Raw genomic sequence first — 22212 nt, 5'->3', positions numbered from 1 at the left:
CTATACTATGCTGTCCCATTCTTAGAGAATAGACTTTTTAGTTTATTCAATAAGGAAAAATTAACATCTACTATGAAAACTCCAGAAAAAATTTTTTTCCTTATTTCATTAACTAATCTTCCATTTCTAAAATATATAACAGAGTTCCCAACAAGATTTCCTCCTTCTGGGGTGGCTAGGTGGCACAGTGAGTAAAGTGCCAGCCCTGGAGTTGGGAGGACCTGAGTTCGGTTCTGGCCTCAGATACTTAACACAAAAAAACTAGCTGTGTAACCTTGGGCAAGCCACTTAACCCCAATTGCCCTCCAAAAGGCAAAAACAAACAAACAAACAAAAAAAGATTTGCTCCTTCTACTTTAAAAAAACTCATCCTCTACCATTGCACAGTAATCTTTTTATTTCTCTCTTATTGAGATTATATCATAATCCAATCTAGTTCAAATATTTACGAAGTACCTATTACATGTAATGAAATTTAATACATTGACTAGTCTAAAAATAGTGATTATATTAGGTGCAATTAGCATATTTAAGAGAAAGATATATTTAAACATATGTATTGTGGAAATTCTGAAAAATGAAAAAAGATTATATATCTGTTGATTTTTTTGTCCCTAAAATACATAAAAGATTGCTCAGCAAGGTTCTCCATAGTTTCACTAACTCGTGAATAGTCAACCATATTGCAATGGTAACCAACAAGGCTCATCTGTAAAATATGAGAACCGGGACTGACAGAAGCCAAGATGGCTGAACAAGAACTCTGGATCCCTTTCATCACCTTAAGAAAGCAAAAAAATGAGCAAAGGTAAACCAAAAAAAAAAAAAGAAGTAAAAGAAGAGAAAAGAAAGAAGTCCTAATTAAAAAATTCTTCCTGGGGAAACTTAAGAAACCAAAGAAATGAACAAGCAGAGAAAGACATCTTTCATAAATATAGTAAAGAAATACTTTAGGGTAAAAGGTTGCCAAGGGAAATGTCCAGAGGAAGAAAACAATTCTTAAGTAACTATTATTAGAAACTCAGAAGGAGAAGGAGAAAAAAAAAGAATAGCCACAAGAATGTCCAGAATTGGAAAGTCTAATTAAAAACTTGTAACAAGAGATAAGGAACAGAATTAAAATTCTTAATGAAAAATTTAAACAAATTGATGACTTAAAACGAAGGTTAGACAATTTTAGCAAGGCAATGGATACCCTAAAGAAGAAAATGAAGAAGATGGAGGTCAAAAATGCAATAAAGGTTATAAGAGCAAGGTCAAAGATGCAAATTTGAAGCACAACACTGCTTCTAAAGTCATAGGCTCAGGAAAAGCTGAGTGGATAGTGGATAGAGCACCAGTCCTAGAATCAGGAGGACCTGTGTTCAAATCCAGCCTCAGACACTAGGTGTGTGAGCCTGTGTAAGTCACTTAACTCCAGTTGCCTAAAAAAAAAGTTATAGCATCACATGTTTAGGGCTAATAGGGACTTTTAAGTTCAACTTCCTCATTTTACAGATAAGAAAACTGAGGCCTGGGAAGAATAAGTAGTTTGCCTGATATCATCAGAGACAGGTTCTCTGACTCTAGAGCAAGTCGTTTTCTATTGTAAGCAAGTAATCAGAAAGAAAACCTAAGAATCACTTGCTTCTCTAAAGAACATGATAAAACAAATAATCATGATTAAGGAAATCAAGGAAGAAAATTCCCTAGAAGTATTAGAATCAAAAGGCAAAACAGAGATCAATAGAACCCATATGATGATAACAGAAAGGTACCCAAATTTAAGTCACCAAGAAATGTGATACTCAAGCCCAAAAGTAACCACATTTAAGAAAAAATATTGTAAGTAACAAGAAAGCAATGGCTCATGTACAAAGGAAGTCCAGTCAGAATTTATTTTGTGGAAGGTAATTGGGGTTAAGTGACTTGCCCAAGGTCACACGGCTATTTTTTGTGTTAAGTGTCTGAGGCCAGATCCGAACCCAGGTCCTCCTGACTCCAGGGCCAGTGCTCTATGCACTGCACCATCTAGCCGCCCCTAATCCAGTCAGAATTTAGCAAAACTGCTCACCAACAGGGAAAAGGTAGGAAATTTGGACTAAAATATATGGAAAAGCAAAGGAAAATATCTTACAACCAAGGATAATATTCCTTCAAATTGCATGCAATCATGCAGGGGGAAAACTGACTTCTCACCATGTCTTTCAGGGGGGGAAAAACAATTTGGGAAGTATCTTTAATGTATAAATGAAATATACAAAAGAAACTGAAGAAAAGCAAATAATTTTGAATACCCAAAAGGGTTAGGTGCTCATATGCTAAAATGGGAAGACACGGATATTGTCCTTTGGGAGACAAACTAGAGGGCAAGTGTAGGGAGAGGCTTAGTAGAGATCAGGATGCCACAAGGGACAGGGATTCAAATATAGATGGAGGTGGAGTGGGGCCGGGAAAGGGAGAGGGAGACTCATTAACTACACTTTAATCTGGGCACAGCAAGGGAAAAGTAAAAGTAGAATAAAGTGCTGAGGGTGCTGGCCTGAAATAAAGAAGTAGAGGAGAAGTTTCAGAGTCAGAGGGTGAGGTCAGGGGGAGGGACTATTTCAAGAAAAACAAAGTACCTCTAGAGAAGGCTAATTTCAAAAGGAAGAGGAGGGGAATTCTTAGAGTTGGGTCTGAGCTGGCATTATTGAAACCAGAAAAGGAAGGGAGGAGATTGCAATTGGATTATTCCAAGCAACATAAACTACAGTCACCCAGAACAGGGTGACTTCTTTAAAGAAAATGTTTTGACAGGATTTATATATATATATATATATATATATATAATGTAAAAATTAATGGGATAGTGTTACCCATCAAAAGAAGAGAGTGGCGGAATGAATTAGAAAGAAAAACTTGACCTGATAAAAGAAATACAGAAATTCCTAGAATTTTTAAATGAGGAGTAGCCTTTAAGCTAACCAATCATGGTTAAACAATCTTCCCTCAAAGATTTCAAATTGAGATAGAAAACCGAGGAGGCAACGTTCAAAGGAGTCTGCATCTGAGTAAGCGGCGACCAAGTAAGCAGCATCAAAGGCACACCTGTGGCGCTAGCCACACAGGGGCTCGTTGGGAAGCATCCAGAAGTCACACTGGTCACACTCGTTCCTTCTGTGCGTGCTTCTCCACATATGAACCCCAAATGTATGTTCTGTTCACATTCATGCCTTACCACCCATGTTCCCTCTAGGTATCTATTCCCTTCAGTGATGATGCGTGTTACTTTTTCCCCAAGTTCCTAGGAGCAGTATTTTATTGCCACTTTTCTCATGGTGCCATTTCATTAAATGTCTTTGCTATGAGCTAATTGTCTCTTCTAACTCATCCCCATGCTGCTAAGTCACACCTTGACTGACACCACCTCACTCAGCCTCTCTTTGCTCTGACTAGAGGGCTTTCTTCAAGTAGAAAGCCAAACTCCTTCCAACGCCCCAGTAGCTGCCTCTTATCTGCCATGTGCTCTTTCTGTACAGTGCTTGCTTTAAAAGGCATTCAGTAGACTCATTGGTTGTACTAACTCCAACTCTAATTTTACTCCAACAAATATGTACTCACCTCCACTATACTCTTCACTCTTCACATGATCCCGATACAGAGAGGTGATACTTTCCTGTGACTCAGAAAAACCTGGGAAATAGGTTGGGGGAAAAAAGGAGCTTTTTTTCTTGCCTTCAGTACAGGCAGCACCCCTTCCCAATTTCCCCACCACAGACAAGGAAACCATCATTTCCCCAGCTTCCAGATGCAAAACTCTGGAATCATTTTTATTTTCTTCCCTTCATTCTCTACACTTGATACAACATTCTGTCACCATTTTTTGCCCAATTCTTTCTCTTTAATGTCTTTCAACTTGGTCTTTTCCTTTCTGTTTTCACTTCCACCACAAGTTTTAATTGGTATTCATTACTTTATGCTTCATTACGTGGCAGCATTCTAGTTGGCTCCCTTGACCACCATATTCCCATTCTAATCCACCTTAACAAAGCTGTTAATCTTCCCCAAATAATATTTTCAATGTTACTTCACTGATCAAAAATCTAAGGGGGTCCCTACCACTTTATATTTGAATCCAGATTTCTCATGGCTCATCAGTCCTTTCAGTCTCATAGCTCAAACTAAAAGCTCTCTGCCTTTTCAACTTGCCTTCTCTAATCCCTCCACATTCTTACCAGACCCATTTCCTGTTAACTCCCCTGCATTTGCCTGCCATCCTTGGCATGTGACTTGTTTTCTCTCTTTGTCCATGTCGTTTTCCTTATTTGGAATTCCCTCTCCCCTTCTGACAATACATACTCCTTAAATTCTTTCAAATCAGATTCAAAAGACTCCCCCAAGAAACTTTAATTGAACTCTCTCTATTCAACCCTTTTCACACTATTATTAAATAGCTCTTCAGTACCTTATTCTAATTGTGGATGATACTATTATTCACTTTATGACATGTTGTTTTCTAAATTATTTTGAGTCATCTCCAATGTATATATGTTTTTGTTTCTAAAACTAGACTGAAAACTAGAGCAAGAACCATATGATTACTTGATTCTACAAGAGTCTGTTCAATTTCATTTTCTAGAGCAGTCAAATCAGTTGATCCTTAAAAAAATATTATATGTGTATGTGTGTATGTTTATAAAATATACCTATATAGTGTTATTCTAATATATTCAGAATTTAAATTGACAAATTTAAATTGATTTGCCCAGAATTTAAATTGATAAAAGGGCTGGGATGGATTGAGTATAATACCAAAAAAAAAAAAAAGGCATTCAAAAATTATTCTGTGAAGCATAGATTTAATAATATTTCTTCTTAAGATTCTAGGTTTATATTAAATATATAATACTGTACTAATCTGTTTCTCTTAAAATGAAAGTGTCAGCTGTATAAAATGCAAAATAAATCACACACTGCATAACTATTCATATTAAATCAACCTTTCAGATACATTTTTAGAACCTATTCTTAACCATTTTCCATACTTCATCTTCAAATCACATAAATTTCCTTTTCTCGCACATAATATACCTACATTCACAAGGACATTCTAAATAGTTATAACCATTTGTACATTCACCAGGGTTAGGTGTATAATAATGCTTGCAGAAGTACAGAAAAGACCTAGAAATTGTGGCTTCAAAAGGCTGATAAATCTTCACACCTTTTTCTCTTGCTCAAGTTCAATTTTTTGCTCAACATGACTGAGTGGATGAGGTTAATCTTTACATCTGATATAGAGATAATCTGATTACAGGCTTCATCCAATTTCATCTGTTCATCATACTAAGTATTAAAATTATTTCAATTCAATTCCATTTTCTACTATGTTCAAAGTACTTATTAAGTTGGGACTAGAATCTATCTTACTTTTCTTTACCATTCTACTTATTCAGTTTTCTTGTCAGGAGATCTTCATTTTATGGAATGTGTGTGTGTTTGTATATATGTATATGTATTTCTACATATCTGTACAATATGTAGAAATATATGTGCATGTGTATGTGTATCCAAGTGTTAACTAGCTAGTAAGTCATTCGTTGCCAGAATACCCTCCCATCTAGATTTATTTTTGCGCTGTGACCAGTATTCACTTTGTAAAGCAGAAAGAAACGTGATTACCTTGAGCCTTCTTTTCTGGGGGAAGAGTCCACTCTGAAGGAGGAGACTTTAGTAACAACAACAACAATAATAACAAATTTAGAATTAGGTATGCTAAATAACATTAACTAATGCTATAATTTATAGAATGAAAGTACATAAAATACACAAATTTTAAATAATATACATTTTATAATATATTATGTATGCATGCCATAACATAGAAATATAATAATATATAAATTATATAAAACCTTACACTACATATAATGCTTCCATTTTCAAAGCATTCATATTATCTTATTTGAGCTTTACAATTATACAGTGAGGTAGGCAGGACAGACATCATTATCTATGTTTTATGCTTGGGAAACTAAGACTCATAGAGGTTAAATGACTTGCCCAGGGTGACCTAGATCAGTGGCAGGGTCATTATAAGCTCCAAGAAAGACCCAGTTATTCTTTGGTAAGCAAAGTGGGGGATGAGGCAAGCAGGTTTCACTGGCATAAAAGATAGCTCTGAAGACAGCTTGTTCTGGCTCTTTTGTTGCATGACCATTTCAACTTGAGCAAATTATGACCTCTCTGGATTCAGTTTCCTCCATTTTAAAAAATGAGCATGGTTGAACTAGCAAAGTGCCCTAGGCTATTCATCGTTTTTATAAATGACTTGGATGAAGCCATAAGAGTCATGGTATGTGACACAAGACCGGTGGAAAGGGGGTGGTGGCTAATGCATTGGATTACAGTTGGGAAGGGGCAGATCCAAAAAAGATTTGAAATGATTAATACAGTGGACTGAATCAAATATAACATTTATAGGCCTACCTTGTTTTACTGTGCTTTGCTTTATTATGCTGCATAGATACTGCATTTTTTTTTTTTTTTTACAAATTCAAGGCTTCTGGCAATCCTACATTGAGTAAATCGATTGGTGCCATTTTTTCAACAGCATATACCCATTTCATGTCTCAGTGTCACATTTTTTTCACAATATTTCAAACTTTTTCATTATTATTATATCTTATATGGTGAACTGTGATCAGTGATTTTTAATATTACTATTTTAACTGTTTTGGGCCTCCACTAACCGTACATATATAAGGCAGAGAATTTAATCAACAAACATTGTGTGTGTTCTGACTGTCCCACCAAACATTCCCCTCATCTCTTTCCCCCTCCTTATTCCCTGAAATACAACAATATTGAAATTAGGCTAGTTAATAACCCTACAATGGCCTCTACATGTTCAAGTGAAAAAAAGAGTCAATAGATACAGCAAATTTGAGTTCAAAATTCAGTCCATTGCATTAATCATTTCAAATTTTTTTTTGGATCTACCCCCCACCCAAATTGTAATCCAATGCATTAACCACCACCTCCTCTCCACCAGTTTTGTGGCATATTGCCACAGCCACCCCAACCCTCAGCAACCACCACCTTAATCACTCAGCAGCCATCAACATGGAGGCAAGAGCCTCCACTAACAAAAAGATCAGGACTCACTGAAGGCTCAGATGAAGGTTAGTATTATTTTTTGTCAATAAAATGTTTTTTAATCAAGATATATACATTGCTTTTCTAGACATAATACCACTGCATACTTAATAGACTACAACATAGTATAAACATAACTTTTATACGCACTAGGAAACCAAAAAATTTGTGCGACTTGTTTTATTGTTATATTGATTTTATTGTGGTAGTCTGGAAGCGAACAGACAATATCTCCAAGGTATGCCTATAATAGGGATAAATGTAAAGACCTACAAATGGGTTCAAAATTCAACTACATAAGTACAAGGATGGGGAGGCATAGCTAGAAATGTACTTATACAATTTGAAGATGTTAATGTTATATAAGTACAATAAGAAACAATTGGGTGGCAAGGTGAATAGAAAGCTAGGCCTGGAGTCAGGAAGACCCAAGTTCAAATCTAGCCTCAGATATTTATTGTGTAACCCTGGGTAAGTCACTTAGTGCACCTCAGTTTCCTCCACTGTACAGTGGGGAGAAGAATAGCACCTACCTTGAAGGGTTGTTGCAAGGATCAAAGGAGATATTTGTAAAGCACATAGCATAATGCCTTGCATAGAGCAGGCACTACATTCTTTTTCCTTCTCCCTCACTCCATATGAGTTAACAGCATGATATGGCAGCCAAAGATGTTGTTTAATGCTATCCTAGGCTGCGTTAAGGAGGACACAGTGTCCAGAATGAGGGTAATAATAGTTCTGGTCAGACCACATCTGGGGTGCTGTTTCTAGTTCTGGGTGCCACATTTTAGGAAGGAAATAGATAATCTGGATGACATTTAGAAGATAGTGATGGTGCAAGGACCAGAGCATATGGCATGCTATGATCAGTTGAAGGAACTGGGTATGCTCAGCCTAGAGAAGATAAAGAGGTATAATACTGAGGGGCCAAGGACGGAAGCTTCAGAAAGGCATATGGTCTCTTGATATACAGAAGTTATTTCAGTTGAAGCTGTCCAAAAGTGGAAGGGGCTGCCTTGGGAGGTGATGGGTTCCCCTCCATGGAGGTCTTTTATTCTTAGATTTTGTGATGCTGTTCTGACATACCCAGATGGTCATCTCAGCAGGTTATACGCCTCCCAACAGGCTTCCTGTCATCACATCTCTTCTTTGCTCTTATCACGAGTCAGCCTTTTTTCACGATTGTTTTCAGACCCTCCCTACCTCTGGCTGCACACAGAAGTCTGGCAGGAAGTGATAGCATCCCAGACTCACAATCGATGAAACCAAAGATTCCATACAGCTCAGGGAGGTCAACCTCCATTATACCTATAGGTTATTAGAATGACTATATTCTTCTGTCACTTAGGCAACCACTATTTGGCAAGTTGTTCCTCTAAGGGATGTGATGGCTAGAGGGTAGGGAGAAACATTTTGTAATACAAGGCTACTAATGAAATTTCTAGCTCTTCCCTTCTAGCTCCCAATGGAAAATCAGTCACTCCATTAGCCCATCTGTTTCTGCCCCTCAGTTTTAACTTTTTTGGCTACCAAATGCTCTTGGTTCAAGACCTCATTGGCACGGAGATTTCTGGAACTTTGTGTCTATGACCATGCATAAATAGAATACATTTCCTTTAACTGAAGGCACTTGGAGACTCAGGGCAATACCAAGATTTCTTTGCCACCTCGTTTTCTCTATTTCCAATCAGATTAGGTGTTAAGCAGACTGTCATTTGGTGGAACCCAGGGAAGATCATGATTCCCTCTTCATACTGCAAGAAGCATAATTTTGGGCTTTTGCTTTGGGTTATGTGATTGTCAGCCATCAGCTCCTGCTGGACTCCAAGCTGGTCCATAACCTATAGTTATGGAAAGTCTTAGTACCCATAGAGAGAGACACTTTATGATCACAAAAACCCTATGATTTCATTATTAACCTGGTTTCATGGTCCCCAATCCCAAAGGATTACTGATATTCCCTAATTTGGTCCAAGAATCTGAAGGTCCAGAAGTTCTCAGAGAAGAAATTGAAAAAGAGATTCATTTGGCCTTCTATTTACCTTCTCTGTTGTAACCCATCTTATTAGCAGAAAAAAAGTAGAAAACTATACCTCTGTCATTACTAGATCCTCAATGTAATAACTATCTGACACTAGTATTTCCTACCCTTCAAATCTATCTAAATTTGCTGGCTCGTATTATTACATTTATTACTTGGACTTATGTAGAAAGCACAACTTATTTGTAAACAGCAGAGTGATGAATGGAATACTCCTTTCAAGACCAGGCATGCCCACTTGGCATAGGGGATGTCTTCTAGGTCATGCAATGCCCTCATAGCCTTTCAGAAGTTCACAAATTCAATCTTTCAGGACTTATTTGAACATGGAATGATGGTCTAGACCTCAAACAATACACTTTACAACTGCCTCCGTCTTGGTTTGTCAAAACTTCTACCACAACTTGCACTTTATCTTGGAGACTGACATGTCTGTTATCATTTTGGAAGCAGGTTGTCTTTTCCTCTAACGTGAGTATTTACTTCTTCCAAATGTTATCACCAGCAGAAAGAAACTCTCATCTTGGAGAAAGAAATCTTCACAGTCACGTCTTCACTCAAGGCCCAATAGCAATAGATAGGGAACACCTGGAATCCTATATAAACTATCATCATATAAACTAACCATATGAACATTGAACCACTCCAGACTGTCTGGAAATGGGAATCTGAAGGATATTATTCTTCAGCAGAGTTCTTGTGACTTGGGTAGCAGCATTAACTGAATAAATGTCTAATCTTGAAAACTGCAGTACAGGAAACTTTCTAACCTAAAGGTGAAAAAGTCAGGCATTCTGGTTCTAATTTAGCAGGAAAAAAATGGCAGGGTACCTATATCCAAGTTCAATAGTCTATACTCCAAAGAATAAAACCCACTTGCCCCAAACTAGGTTAATTTAGATAAGACCAAAAGCATGTCACTGGTTAAGTGTATTAGGAAGAGGGGAGGGTTGGGAGAGTGGAAGAGAGAGGGAGATTATAGCTGTCCTCAAGTCACTGAAAGATGGTGAGGTGAAAAGAGCGATTAAATATATTTTGCTTTGTAGCAAAGGGAAAAAGTAGGAGCAATGGGTGGGTGGGGGAATTTTAATTTAATTAGAACTAACCATAATTGAAATAGCCTCAGTAGTGACCAGGTACTGGAGGCATTTTAGTAAAGGATGAATGACTTCTCGCTAGGGATGTTGTAGAGGATGTTTCTTGTAGATGGATGTAGGCATGATTCAATTAGAGAGCCTCTGAAGTCTCATGCAACTGAATTCTGTGCTCCTATGCTGTGCTTCTCCAACCCCACTCCAGATGCTATGTTCTCTTAGAAGACGTTTGGTGGGTAATGAGAGCTCAACCACTGGCCATGTTGACCTTTAAAATGTCATCACTTGGGATTTTGGGTGGGTGTACATTTGACACAATGATAAATAGATATGTAGATTTTATAGTGGAGAGATCATTAGATGTGGTGTCAGGATGAACTGGGCTCAAATTCCTCTTCCAATATTATGATCATGGGCAGGTCACTTAGCTTTTTTAAGTCCCAGTTATCTCTTCTATAAAATAATAACACTACCTGTAATACCTCACAGGGCTACAATGAGGCTCAGAGGAGATAATGCATGTCTAATGGTGGCCATTCTAAGTGGCATATGTGGGGATAGTCCTGTGGGTCTCTTAACAAAGAGTATGTGCAATGAGACACTTGTGAATGGTCCCCAGGAGCCCCCCCTACCCCCAACCCTCAGGGATGAGGCACTCTAATGAAGAACTTGGCTAGTTCTTATGAACAAGGTGAGCCTCCTATTCGAGAGACCACTTGTGTCCTCACACTTTTCTCCCTCTCTTCTGACCATGAAGTTTTAGATCGACAGTTCTTTCTTGGGCTTCTCATGATTGGGGGCGGGGAGGGGAATCATTCTCTTCTTCCCCTTCCCCCAGCAGCAAGGGTGCTTGCTCTTACATAGAAACATAAGTATATGCTTGTCTATGTGGGCCTGAAACTGGACATCCAAGTCCTAACTACCACTTGCATATTTCTTTCCCTGAGCACTCAAAAGACTGAACAATGATCCTGAAGGATAGACTTTTCAAACCTGGGGGCCACCTTGAGAGTGATCAGGAGTTCCTGGTTCCTCAGTCAGTATCTGCTACTCTGAAAAAAGTACACCCTGTAGCTACAGCTTCTTAGAGGAGAAGTGATTACCAATAGGACAATATGCTGTATATGAGAGGTTGGCCAGAGGATATGGTCCTTGGGTAAGCTGCTCAGAGGGTGCTGTAGACCTAAGCTAAAAGTAAAATGCCTATTGAGCTATTCCCCAAAGGAGTTTAAGTATCAACCTTTGGGGAGACTATGGTGGGAATGTGGGGATGTTTTATCATACTTTAAGTATATATCAATGCATGCTTATGGGTCTTTTGTGTTTAAACCAATTGTTTTGTGGTAGAGGGAATAGTTATCCTATTTAGCTATGACCTACATTGTATATTGAATACCATTCTAGAAAGATCCTGGTTATGGAAGGTGACCTTTTTGGATAGACCCTGGACATGAGCCAAACTTAGGCTTTAATAGATTTTCCTCAGGATTCCCTTGTAGAAATGTACTGATCCAGGGGTACCTAGGTGGCGCAGTGAGTAAAGCACAGGCCCCAGAGTCAGAAGGACCTAAGTTCGGTTCCAGCCTCAGACGCGTAACACCCACACAGAAAAAAACTAGCCGTGTAACCTTGGGCAAGTTACTTAACCCCAAATGCCCTCCAAAAAGAAAAAAAAAAGAAATGTACTGATCCAGAAAGAGAGGTGCCTAACTACCTCTAGGATACCCTCTAGGGTCAGGTTTTCCACCCTAGGATACAAACCTAGTCCAATTAATTCCAGAGTTGGGGCCTCTTGGTGAGAAGGAAAGACTCTTGGCCTTGTGGGTGTATGTGTGTGTATGTGTATATGTAGCATACACATACACACATCATATACACATGTGTATTATGTCTATGTATGTGTCTATGTGTATGTACATATTTACTTGTTTATTAAAATTTTTTCCCTGAGAGTTCGGCCATTTTGACCTCTTAGTCCTAAATTATATTTCCTATTTACTTTCTGCCATCACCTATGTACCCTATGTAGAGAGTTATTTGCAAACTTTAAAAGTGCCATATCGATATCAAGTATTATTATTATAATATCTATAAAAGTCTGATGCCTCTTCAAGGTATGGATATGACCCTTGATCAGAGCTTATGCCAGTGAAATGCAAAACTCTTGCAGATGATACCATTCTGGAAAATTTTCAAGAATAGTATTAGTATAAGTCTTTCCAAGGACCAGCCTAATTAAATTTGAAGAAACTCATCAATAGTATACTTGCTACTAGATCTGAAGAAATTAACAAGTAGTATACTGCCCACTGAATTCTTTGTCCATGGCAACCCATGAAATAATGAGAAATACAAAGAGGCCCCCATTCCAGTCCAAGCCTCTTCCACTTCTGCAGTGGTAGAGATAGAATAGATGAAAAGAGGGCATAAGGTGTTATGAAGCACACCTTTTTAGGCCAACTATAAATATTACCTCTAGGTAGTCTAAATGCCCAATGATCAAATGGACATACTTCTAAAAGAACTAAATCATATCAGTCTTGGTATTCTCACAATAAATTAAATCAGAAAACAAAAGCTGTGATAAAGAGGAAGAATTACTCATAAATTTTTCTTGGTGGAACAAATAAATGATGAACTTGGTATGCCCAAAGGCAATAAGAAACATAAATTGAGGGGCACTCAGTCCTTGTACAGTAGTGCTTATTAGGAGCATTTGCAGAAAGACCACCATGAAGATAATCAGAGTTCATGTACTATCTGTTGCCAGAAGATGAAGAAAAAAAAATTTTACTTATTTTTACTTTACTCATTAAGACCCTCCAAATTAAATCAACATATACTTTAATATTTGGTGACTTCAACAAAAAGGTGAGAATAAAGGATTACAGAAACTATATTGAAAACTATGTCTCAGGACTGATAGGTGAAAATGGCCAAACTTGGGGGCGACTAGGTGGCACAGTGAGTAAAGCGCCGGCCCCGGAGTCAGGAGCACTGGAGTTCGGTTCCAGCCTCAGACACTTAACACCCACACAAAAATACTAGCCGTGTAACCTTGGGCAAGTTACTTAACCCTAATTGCCCTCCAAAAGGCTAAGAAAAAAAAAAAGAATATGGCCAAACTTACAGAAGCCTGATACCTATATATCAAGAATATTTTCTTTAAGATACATACACACACACACACATGCACAGTGAAACCACTGACTTGATAGAGCAAAGATAAATATCAATTTTGTTACAATAACAATGAAAAGGTATTAAATTTAAAATCTATTCATATCTCTTTAAATAAGCTATTGATAGGGGCGGCTAGGTGGCACAGTGAATAGAGCACTGGCCCTGGAGTCAGGAGAACCTGAGTTCAAATCCGATCTCAGACGCTTAACACTACTAGCCGTGTGACCTTGGGCAAGTCACTTAACCCCAATTGCCCTGCCCTCCCCCCTCCAAAAAGCCAAAAAAAAAGCTATTGATGCAGTTCAAATGGGAAATGAATAAAAGAATAGACACTGACATAGGCCATCTGTAAAGAGGTAGGTCAGAATGGGAACATGACCTATTGCCACAGAGAAAATGTAAACTACCTTGAATAAATGTAAACAGCATAAGAAGCTCTAACTATCCAATGGGAAAACTTGCATGCAAGTATGGGCCATCCTTGGCACTATGACTTCTTTGTTCTGTTTCTATATAATACCTGACCTGGCCTGGAGTTGGTATAAGAATCCATTACATCATTTTGTCCTGCCACAAAGGTCTCTTGACTAAACTTCCTCAAACAACCCAATTAACCTATCAAACCCTAAAAAGCCTACATATACTTACAACCAAGTAGGCATGGGCCCCTCTTTCTTTGGTATCTCAGTATTGTCTTGGATGGTCTACAGCCCTATGATTGGTATATCAGGGCATAACAGATCAACCCTCTTATATTTGACCTTACAATGAGCATCGTTGGCAGGATAGTCTGCCCCCCTACAAATATCATGTCCTTACACAATCACTATTTCATAGGGAAGTTTAACTAATATGAATCAAGCACCACAATGAGGTAACTAAAAGACCTCAGAAACTACCTCAGCTAATAAATTCCTTAGATACGGAAACCAAGGGTAACACTATTTTAGGATATAGACTTTGTAAAATCTTACAGAGAAGGATGGTGAAAGATAAGCAGTATTGCTTCACATAATAGTAACTGATAGAAGGAAAAACAAGTTTGTAAAAAGCTTCAGAAGAGACTTAGTTAAGCCAGATGGACCTGCAAATATCTAAGGATGAAATTTGAAGTATCATAGCAAATAGATGAAAAATTTAAAAAATATCTGTGACTATTTCTATAGGGAACTGCATCAAAGACAAAGAATGGAGCACTTTCTAACATCATAGTCCCTGATGACTACATATAACAGCAGACATTGCTGCCTGTAGACTTGCATATGGCTTTCTGGGAGAAGTAGACCTGAGAATTTTCTCTCAAAGAGTGGAACACTCAACCTACAAGTACCATATTTTACTGCAGAATCATTGTATCCTGAGGTTTTTTTCACAGTCCAAAAATTGATTTATAGCCTTTCATCAAATAATCATTGCATGATATAATTCTGTTTGTCATGCTGCCTAAAAGGTAAATAGAACTACAATGTATTCTCCAAGTGGCATATGGATAAGCATTTATCTCTTGTGCATTGTGGTGAGCTTCAAATTCTCAGTACATGTACATTGTCAGGGGATAGGGCAGGTTGGGGAAGCTGCCAAGAGCAAGCCACATGATGTGGTAAGATTTGCATCTTACTGCACTAGCTAAACTGTACAGTGATACAGTTTAATAATAAGTGATTTTTAAATAATACCAGCACATTTTAAAAAGCATCACATGGGGGGCAGCTAGGTGGCTCAGTGAATAGAAATAGAGCACCAGCCCTGGAGTCAGGAGGACCTGAGTTCAAATCTGGCCTCAGACCTCAGACACAACACAAAAAACTAGCCTGTGACCTTGGATAAGTCACTTAACCCCAATTGCCCTACCTTCCCCCCTCCAAAAAGCAAAAAAAAAAATGCATCACATGAAAATGAGAAGATCTTTCCTATCCATTAATAGACCTATGCTTAAGTCACATGGAAGCCTAAGACACATGAGTTTGAGTCACATAAAGCCTGTGGTGGGAGGAGGTTGCTGAACGGATGGAACAGGAAGGTTGGAGGAGAGCTGAAAGGAAGTTGGTCAGAGAAGTTAGAGCTGAGGAAGAGAGAGGAAGCAGGTAGTGAGCTGTGAGTGTCTGTTTGTGGGAAGGCCCTAGTGAGAGGAAGGCCTGGGGATGGCACTGCCCCCTGCATTGTTATTGTGTATAGATTTCTTTGTTGCTATGATAAATTTGGCTATCTGGTGTTGGGATTCAGTTTTCTGGTGTTTGAATAAATGTTTTGATTCTACTTTCCATGTGGAGAGTCTGTTATATTTTGCAATTCAGAATTACACCAGCATATTCATAGCCTCTGTAGGCACTGTGAATATCACACTGGCACTATAAGTAGGTAAGGGAAGATGCCATGAGCAAGCCACACGATATAAGACTTGCATCTTTCTGCACAAATAAATTGTACAATTTGTCTACCAGCAGTACAGTTTAGTAATAAATGACTTTTAAGTAATATTGGCACATTTTTAAAAGCATCACATAATGGTCGCACCCCACTTTTTTGCAAAAAATTTGGCATAAAATCTGCAACGACTATGCAGTACAACACGATATTGAATGTGGAAATCTTACAGAGATAGCTCTGACAGAAGAGAAAGCAAAGAGAAGAGCAGCTGAATCCGACTCAGTAAATCCTGAGAATTGCCACACTGAAAGGTGACCAGCAGGCCTCAGGCCTGGGAGGGGGTTAGTTGGGGGGATGTGTGTGAAGATTACCCCTGGTGTAATGGACAGATGAGAACAATCTGTTCCAACAGCCATGAAGGCAGCTAAAAGTAGGTCTTGTGAAGCACTCAGAGTTTGGTCAGACATCAAAGACACCATGGTTATCCACTACATCCCTGGCCATCACTATTTGTCCTGATTTTTGTCCTGTCGCTAGTCTTTGATGACTCTGGAAGGAGTACTTTGTATAACAATGCCTCATTTAAATCTAATTTATGTCATCAAGACATCACCCCATGATGTCATTTGTCCTCTTCAAAACACAGGACAAACAGCTAGAGGTCACGATTTATAGTGTATTGAGAGATTGACTGTCAAACTTTTTGAATGGGAAGATATCAAACACCTGAGGGGAAAAAAGCCCCACCACTACAAGTGTTATCCCTCCCTCCTCAATCAATCTTATTAAAAAAAAAAGAGTTGAGTAAAACAACTGTGTATCTTGTATCTTTTTTGCATGTAGTTGTTTGCATGTTGTTGCCCCTGTTAGACTTGGAGTTCCTTGGAAGTAGGGCCTGTTTTCTGTTTTACTTTGGATCCCCAGCACATAAGTGACTGGCACATAGTAGTCGCTTAATAAATGCTTGTTAATTGATTGACAAGATTAATAACAATCAATTCATATGTCTTCTTTCCCAGCTGTACCAAATCTTTATGAGAATAATCAATACAGTTATGGTAGGTATATTTTCTGTAAGCTTTATTGATATATTTTGCTTTATATACTAGTTATTCTTGATAGAAACACTCCCTTGTCATTGAACCCCCTCATAAAAAAAAAAAAAACAACTGACAAGATGATCAGCCAAAATAGAGCAGGTACGCCATTATACCAGATGACACAGGATATCTTTCACTACATTTTAACAATATGCAAACATTAATTAAAATATTATCTAAAGTATTTCCTATTGGATGCTTTTCTTTTTGACAGCATAATAGACTAATATTCCCTTGGCTAGGATTAGAACAGGGATATCCCATACCTTTACCTTGAAAGTTATTACTAAAGTTTTATTACTAATTGAGATATTACTTCATAATCTTTAGATCTCCAGACATCCCACTGAACACCCTAAAAATAAAATTATAATTTCAAAAGGAGGATTTTTTTATTCGTTTGGAATATGAAGCTATGAATATGTTTTTTAAATTAAATATATTTCTATATTTATTCAAGACATTTAAGTTTTAAATTCATGGCAAATGAAACATTGTGATGCTAATGTAAGATATTCTAACAGTTGTTCAGCTGTATCTGACTCTTCATGACCCATATGGAATTTTCTTCGCAAAGATACTGGAGCAGTTTGTCATTTCCTTCTCCAGTAGATCAAGGTAAACAGAGGTTAAGTGACTTGCCCAGTGCCACACAACTAGTATCTGAGGTGGGACTTTAACTCAGGTCTTCCTGACTGCTGCACCAGAGCTCTATTTACTGAGCCACCTCGCTGTCTCCCTAGTAATAACTAGAGCTAACCAAAGGTGGAATGGCTGCCTCCCCTAGCCGCAGAGACTTTAGTGGGGCACGTTGAACAGGGGTCTCCTGATCATGTGTGTGTCAGATGGGACGACCTCAGAGGTCTCTTTCAACTTGGAGCTTCTGGGATTCTACATCATACTCTACCTTAGATGAACCACTTCCAGCCTCTTCTTGTTCAGGAAGAAGAAACAGCAGTTGAATGACTGGAAGGGCAGGTGCAGGTGATGTCAGCACTTTCTCACTTTTGTTCAAAAATCTTTTTTTCCTTTTAACAGCTTTACTAAAATGCACCTTTTTTCCTTTGGTGGATAATTTAGCATTGCTCTTCTTAAGGACTGCCTCGGATGGCTTTTCTGTAACATGAGGGTTTCAGTTCTGAATATGCATTTTTACCCTCTAAGAGAGCTAAACTACAAGTACTATCTCCTCTCTGCACTTTAGAATTATAAAACATCTAGTATTAGCTAAGAAAGTACCAAGAAAAACCATTCTCATTTGAAAGTGAAATCTTCAATGTATTATCTAAGAGAATGCTAATTAAGCATTCTTGCCTATAGCATCCCTTAATTCACAGGGGAAAAATAATTTTTTTAAATGGATGCTTGCTCAGAAAGATGACCATAGTAACAAAACTGGGAGCAAGCCATTCTTAAGTAAAACACTATAATCATGTAAATAGATACAGGGCGCCAGGAGTCATGAATAAGAAGACATCTGCCCGATGAAGGGTTGAAATAAGAACTGGGAAATATGGAAAGATGCAACCATCCTTTATTCGCATTTCTTCAATCCCTTTTTACACACTTCAGTTTAGAGGGGAACCCCCAGCCCACCTGTCCCCAGAAGTGATGCCACTACAAAAACTTATCGCTTCTCAAAGTCAGCTCCCAAGCTGTTCTCTCTCCCCGTGTTAGTCCTCACTCCACCCCAGAGGGCAGTCAGCTCCCGGGTTTCTAGGAATTCATAGTCCGAGTCAGAGGGGAGAGCATATCCAACCCTATCCGAGACAGAAGTTGTCACCCTCTCAGCTAAGAGCCTTGCCTCTATTATGCTGAAATAAATGGAGACCTTTCACTGAGAGTTCTCTTCTCCCCTCCTTTCTTTCTCATATCCCTAGATGCCTTTCACCACTATCTCTTCCTTCACTCCTATTTCACCATGAAAAAGTGGTTCTTCTCTTTGCCCAAGAAAACCTATGAACAATCTCATTCCATTCTGTCTTCTCCAATAGATTGCCCCCTCTATCAACCTCACTCTCATTTATGTTGTATCTTGCACTGTCTACTTCTCTAAGGCTTAAAAACATGCCCATGTCTCCACCATCCTCAAAAAATCCTTATTTAGTCCATCCATCTCATCTCAGGGATGGTCTCATATCTCTCCTACCTTTTGTGGTTACACTCTTTGAAAAGGCTGGCTATAATAGCTGCCTCCATGTTCTTTCCTCTCCCTTTCTTCTTAGCTGTCTATAGTCTGGCTTACAACCTCATCATTTATCTGTTGAACCAAATATTAAACTAATGATCCCTTAAGTGCCAGATCTAATGGCCTTTTCTCAACCCTCATCCTTCTTGATCTTTCTGCACCCTTTGACACTAACCCTCTTCTTTTTGAGAGTCTCCTTTCTCTAGATTTTTGTGACCCTGCTTACTCCTCAGTCTCCTTTGCTGAAGTCTCATGTGTGTCCTAAAAGGTTCTCCTCCACTCTGGTATTGGTGATGGATAATGGTGTTAAGTAGGCAAACCTGGCTGAAGACCATAGGCAAATTTTAAAATTCAGCCCGTCTTCATTAAACAATCTATCTATCTCATAGTATCTGCACTGATGCAATATTGGGTTTAATTAGCCAGTTGATATCAGCTCAATATTTGTTTAAAATCATAGAACTAGGGGGACAAAATGTGAAATTCAAGGAATTGTGGAATTGAATCCTGTGAACTAAAAGGAAACAAACAAATTAATAAATTAAAAATTGAATTAAAAAAAATAAAATCATAGAACTAAAACTTCAAGTTGATCAGTGAATAAATGTTTATTAAGCATCAGCTGTGTGCCAGGCCCTGTGCTAAGCAACAGGCATACCAAGAAAGGTCAAAGTCAGCCCTGCCTTTGAGGAGCTCATATTCCAATAGGGGAGACTATATGCAAACAACTATGCACACACAAATTACACACAGAAGAAAAGCTCTAGATTAATGGGGATCAAAAAAAGCTTCCTATGGAAGAAGAGATTTAAAAATAGGCTCCTGATGGGGTGGCTAGGTGGCACAGTGAATAGAGCACCAGCCCTGGAGTCAGGAGGACCTGAGTTCAAATCCGGCCTCAGACACTTAACACAAAAACTAGCCGTGTGACCTTGGGCAAGTCACTTAACCCCAACTGGCCTCCAAAAAGAAAAAAAAACTAGGCTCCTGGTCATCATCCAGGTTTGCCTACTTACAACCATCATCCATCACCAAGACCAGAGTGGAAGAGAATCTCCTAGGACACAGGTGGCAGAAGGGTGGCCACAGAGTCCTCTCTGGTATCATAAAAATGGCTTTAAGGACAAAGGGTAAAAAAGAAGATGTTAGGGGAAGGGAAAAGAAAACAAAAAAATCAGAAAAAATTCAAATCTCCTGGATGAGACCAGGGATTGCTGCAGATGCTAATCAGGTTACCACTTGCTGTAAAAGTTGTTAATTGAGTTGCCCTGAAGCCCACAATGAACCTGTTACCTCTGACATGGCACACTGCTCTGACTTCAGCATCCTAGGATGGGACATCCTTCTTCTTCTGTCCCCTCTTTAATCCCCTGCTTGTTAGAGATTTGGCAGCTCCTAGAGGCTTAGGTGGGTCCTTCCCTCATTATGTATTCTACTTTTCTCCACACCAAGCTGGTCAATCTTGAGTACCATTTGAGAAATTCCAATCCACCTTTTCACCCAGCACCTAGTGGGGCCAACCAGGCCCTGGAAACTCTGCATAAAGAGTTCCCTGTCTTTTCCTGACCCCCAACTTTTCCTTGCTTCTGAACAGCCAGACCAGCTCACCCACACACTCATATATACACACCTTCATAGTTCCAGTTTATGCCTGGTTTAATATCTATAGTCTCCATCTATAGTCTTGCAATCCTCATCATCCCCCAGTCACACATCATCCAAAGTCAGACCTAGAACAGCATTGTGACAACAATCTGCTACCACAGTTACAGAATCCAGTAGCTAACAGGCTGGCAATGAACCTTCCTAAGCATCTTGCTGATTATCTTAACCTAATCACCCCTCAAGCCAGATTGGGAAATTCTCTTCAGGGTCAGTAACTGGGCATATGAAGTGAGTGAGGTTATGGGAGAATTGTCTTCTCATGAAGCACCTGGCAACCAGTCCTTTCCTTTCTTAGGTCATGAATGTGTGTCTCTTGCTCCTGGTCAAGGTCCAGGAACCTGGGTTTTGTCTACTAGGCTCCACCAAGAGTGGAATTTCCCTACAGGGTCTTGCTTCTCTAGCAATATGTATCTCTGGGAGATTGGAGGGATTCTGAAATTTCCTAATTCATCAGGACACTAAGGGTTGATAAGCAGGATGGGAATTGTCCACAAGCTAAACTTCCTTCAGACTTTTTCTGAAATGTCATGACTCTGATGATCTACCCATATCTATTAGTAGAAGCATTTTAATACAAGAAAGAAAGAGAACCTGTGACAGAATCCTTCTTTACTATTACTATTTACTGTTACTGTCTTTTCCAGCAAATTTTAAATTGTTCATGCTAATAGTTTTGCAGAAATTCACTATATATTCACAAAAATAAGAAAATTTCTTTGTTCATATAGTTTGGCTCTGAGTGGAGGGGAGAACATTACCAGGGGAAATTTAGGTGATATAAAAACAAAAGAGATCAATAAAATTTACTTTAAAAAATAAATGTAAAATGGTACCATTTGGGGAGCAAAAATTAAGCTGCACCAATGCAAGATGGGAAGCATTTAACTGCACCTAACTACGTCCAAGTACACAAGAAAAAAAAATTACTAGTCATGATGGAAAAGATAATAAAGTCCATAATTAGGCACTCTTTTTAAACAATACATGCCTAAGACAGTGAATTCCCAGTCCCAAACAGAGATATGTAAATGAGAGTAAAAATTGTAGAAGCATTTGATAGTTTTCCCATCATACTCAGAACTAAGCCAGATTTTTTTGTTGTTGTGCACAATGGGTTTTTTTCATTTTATTTTTTTAAATCAAATGCTTTATTAACTTCTAGTTTGCATCATTCATTTCTGCAAGATTTTGAGTTACAAAAATTCCTCCCCATTTTTCCCCTACCCACCACCCCAAAATATCAATCCCACAGGATATCCCCTCCTCCAATCTGCTCTCTCCCATATCTTCTCACATACCCCCTCCAACTTTCCAGTAGGGTACAGTGGATCTCTATGCCCCAGTGCCTGTATATCTTATTTCCCAGTTACATGTAAAGTGATATTGATAATGGTATACACACACATATCTATCTATCTATCTATCTATCTATCTATCTATCTATCTAGTCTGTTT

At 38.6% G+C, this 22212-nt stretch overlaps 1 protein-coding gene across 1 annotated transcript in view; it reads right to left on the bottom strand.

The window, feature by feature from the left end:
- The window catches only part of CCDC7 (coiled-coil domain containing 7), a 172200-nt gene that overhangs the window by 26255 nt on the left and 123733 nt on the right, over positions 1–22212 (bottom strand). Inside the window, exons 17-18 of the mRNA XM_069086464.1 lie at positions 5644–5689; positions 3583–3654 (exon numbers count right to left, since the gene is read on the bottom strand). Of these exons, the coding sequence (XP_068942565.1) occupies positions 3583–3654; positions 5644–5689 (118 nt within the window). The remainder of the gene's footprint in view (positions 1–3582; positions 3655–5643; positions 5690–22212) is intronic.

Source organism: Petaurus breviceps, unplaced genomic scaffold (genome assembly GCF_028583685.1).
Source record: "Petaurus breviceps papuanus isolate PSGF00001 unplaced genomic scaffold, PetGlider_PUasm1.0 178, whole genome shotgun sequence".
Lineage (NCBI taxonomy): Eukaryota > Metazoa > Chordata > Mammalia > Diprotodontia > Petauridae > Petaurus > Petaurus breviceps.
Note: the sequence above shows the minus strand (reverse complement) of the source record. Positions and strands in the feature narration are given on the sequence as shown.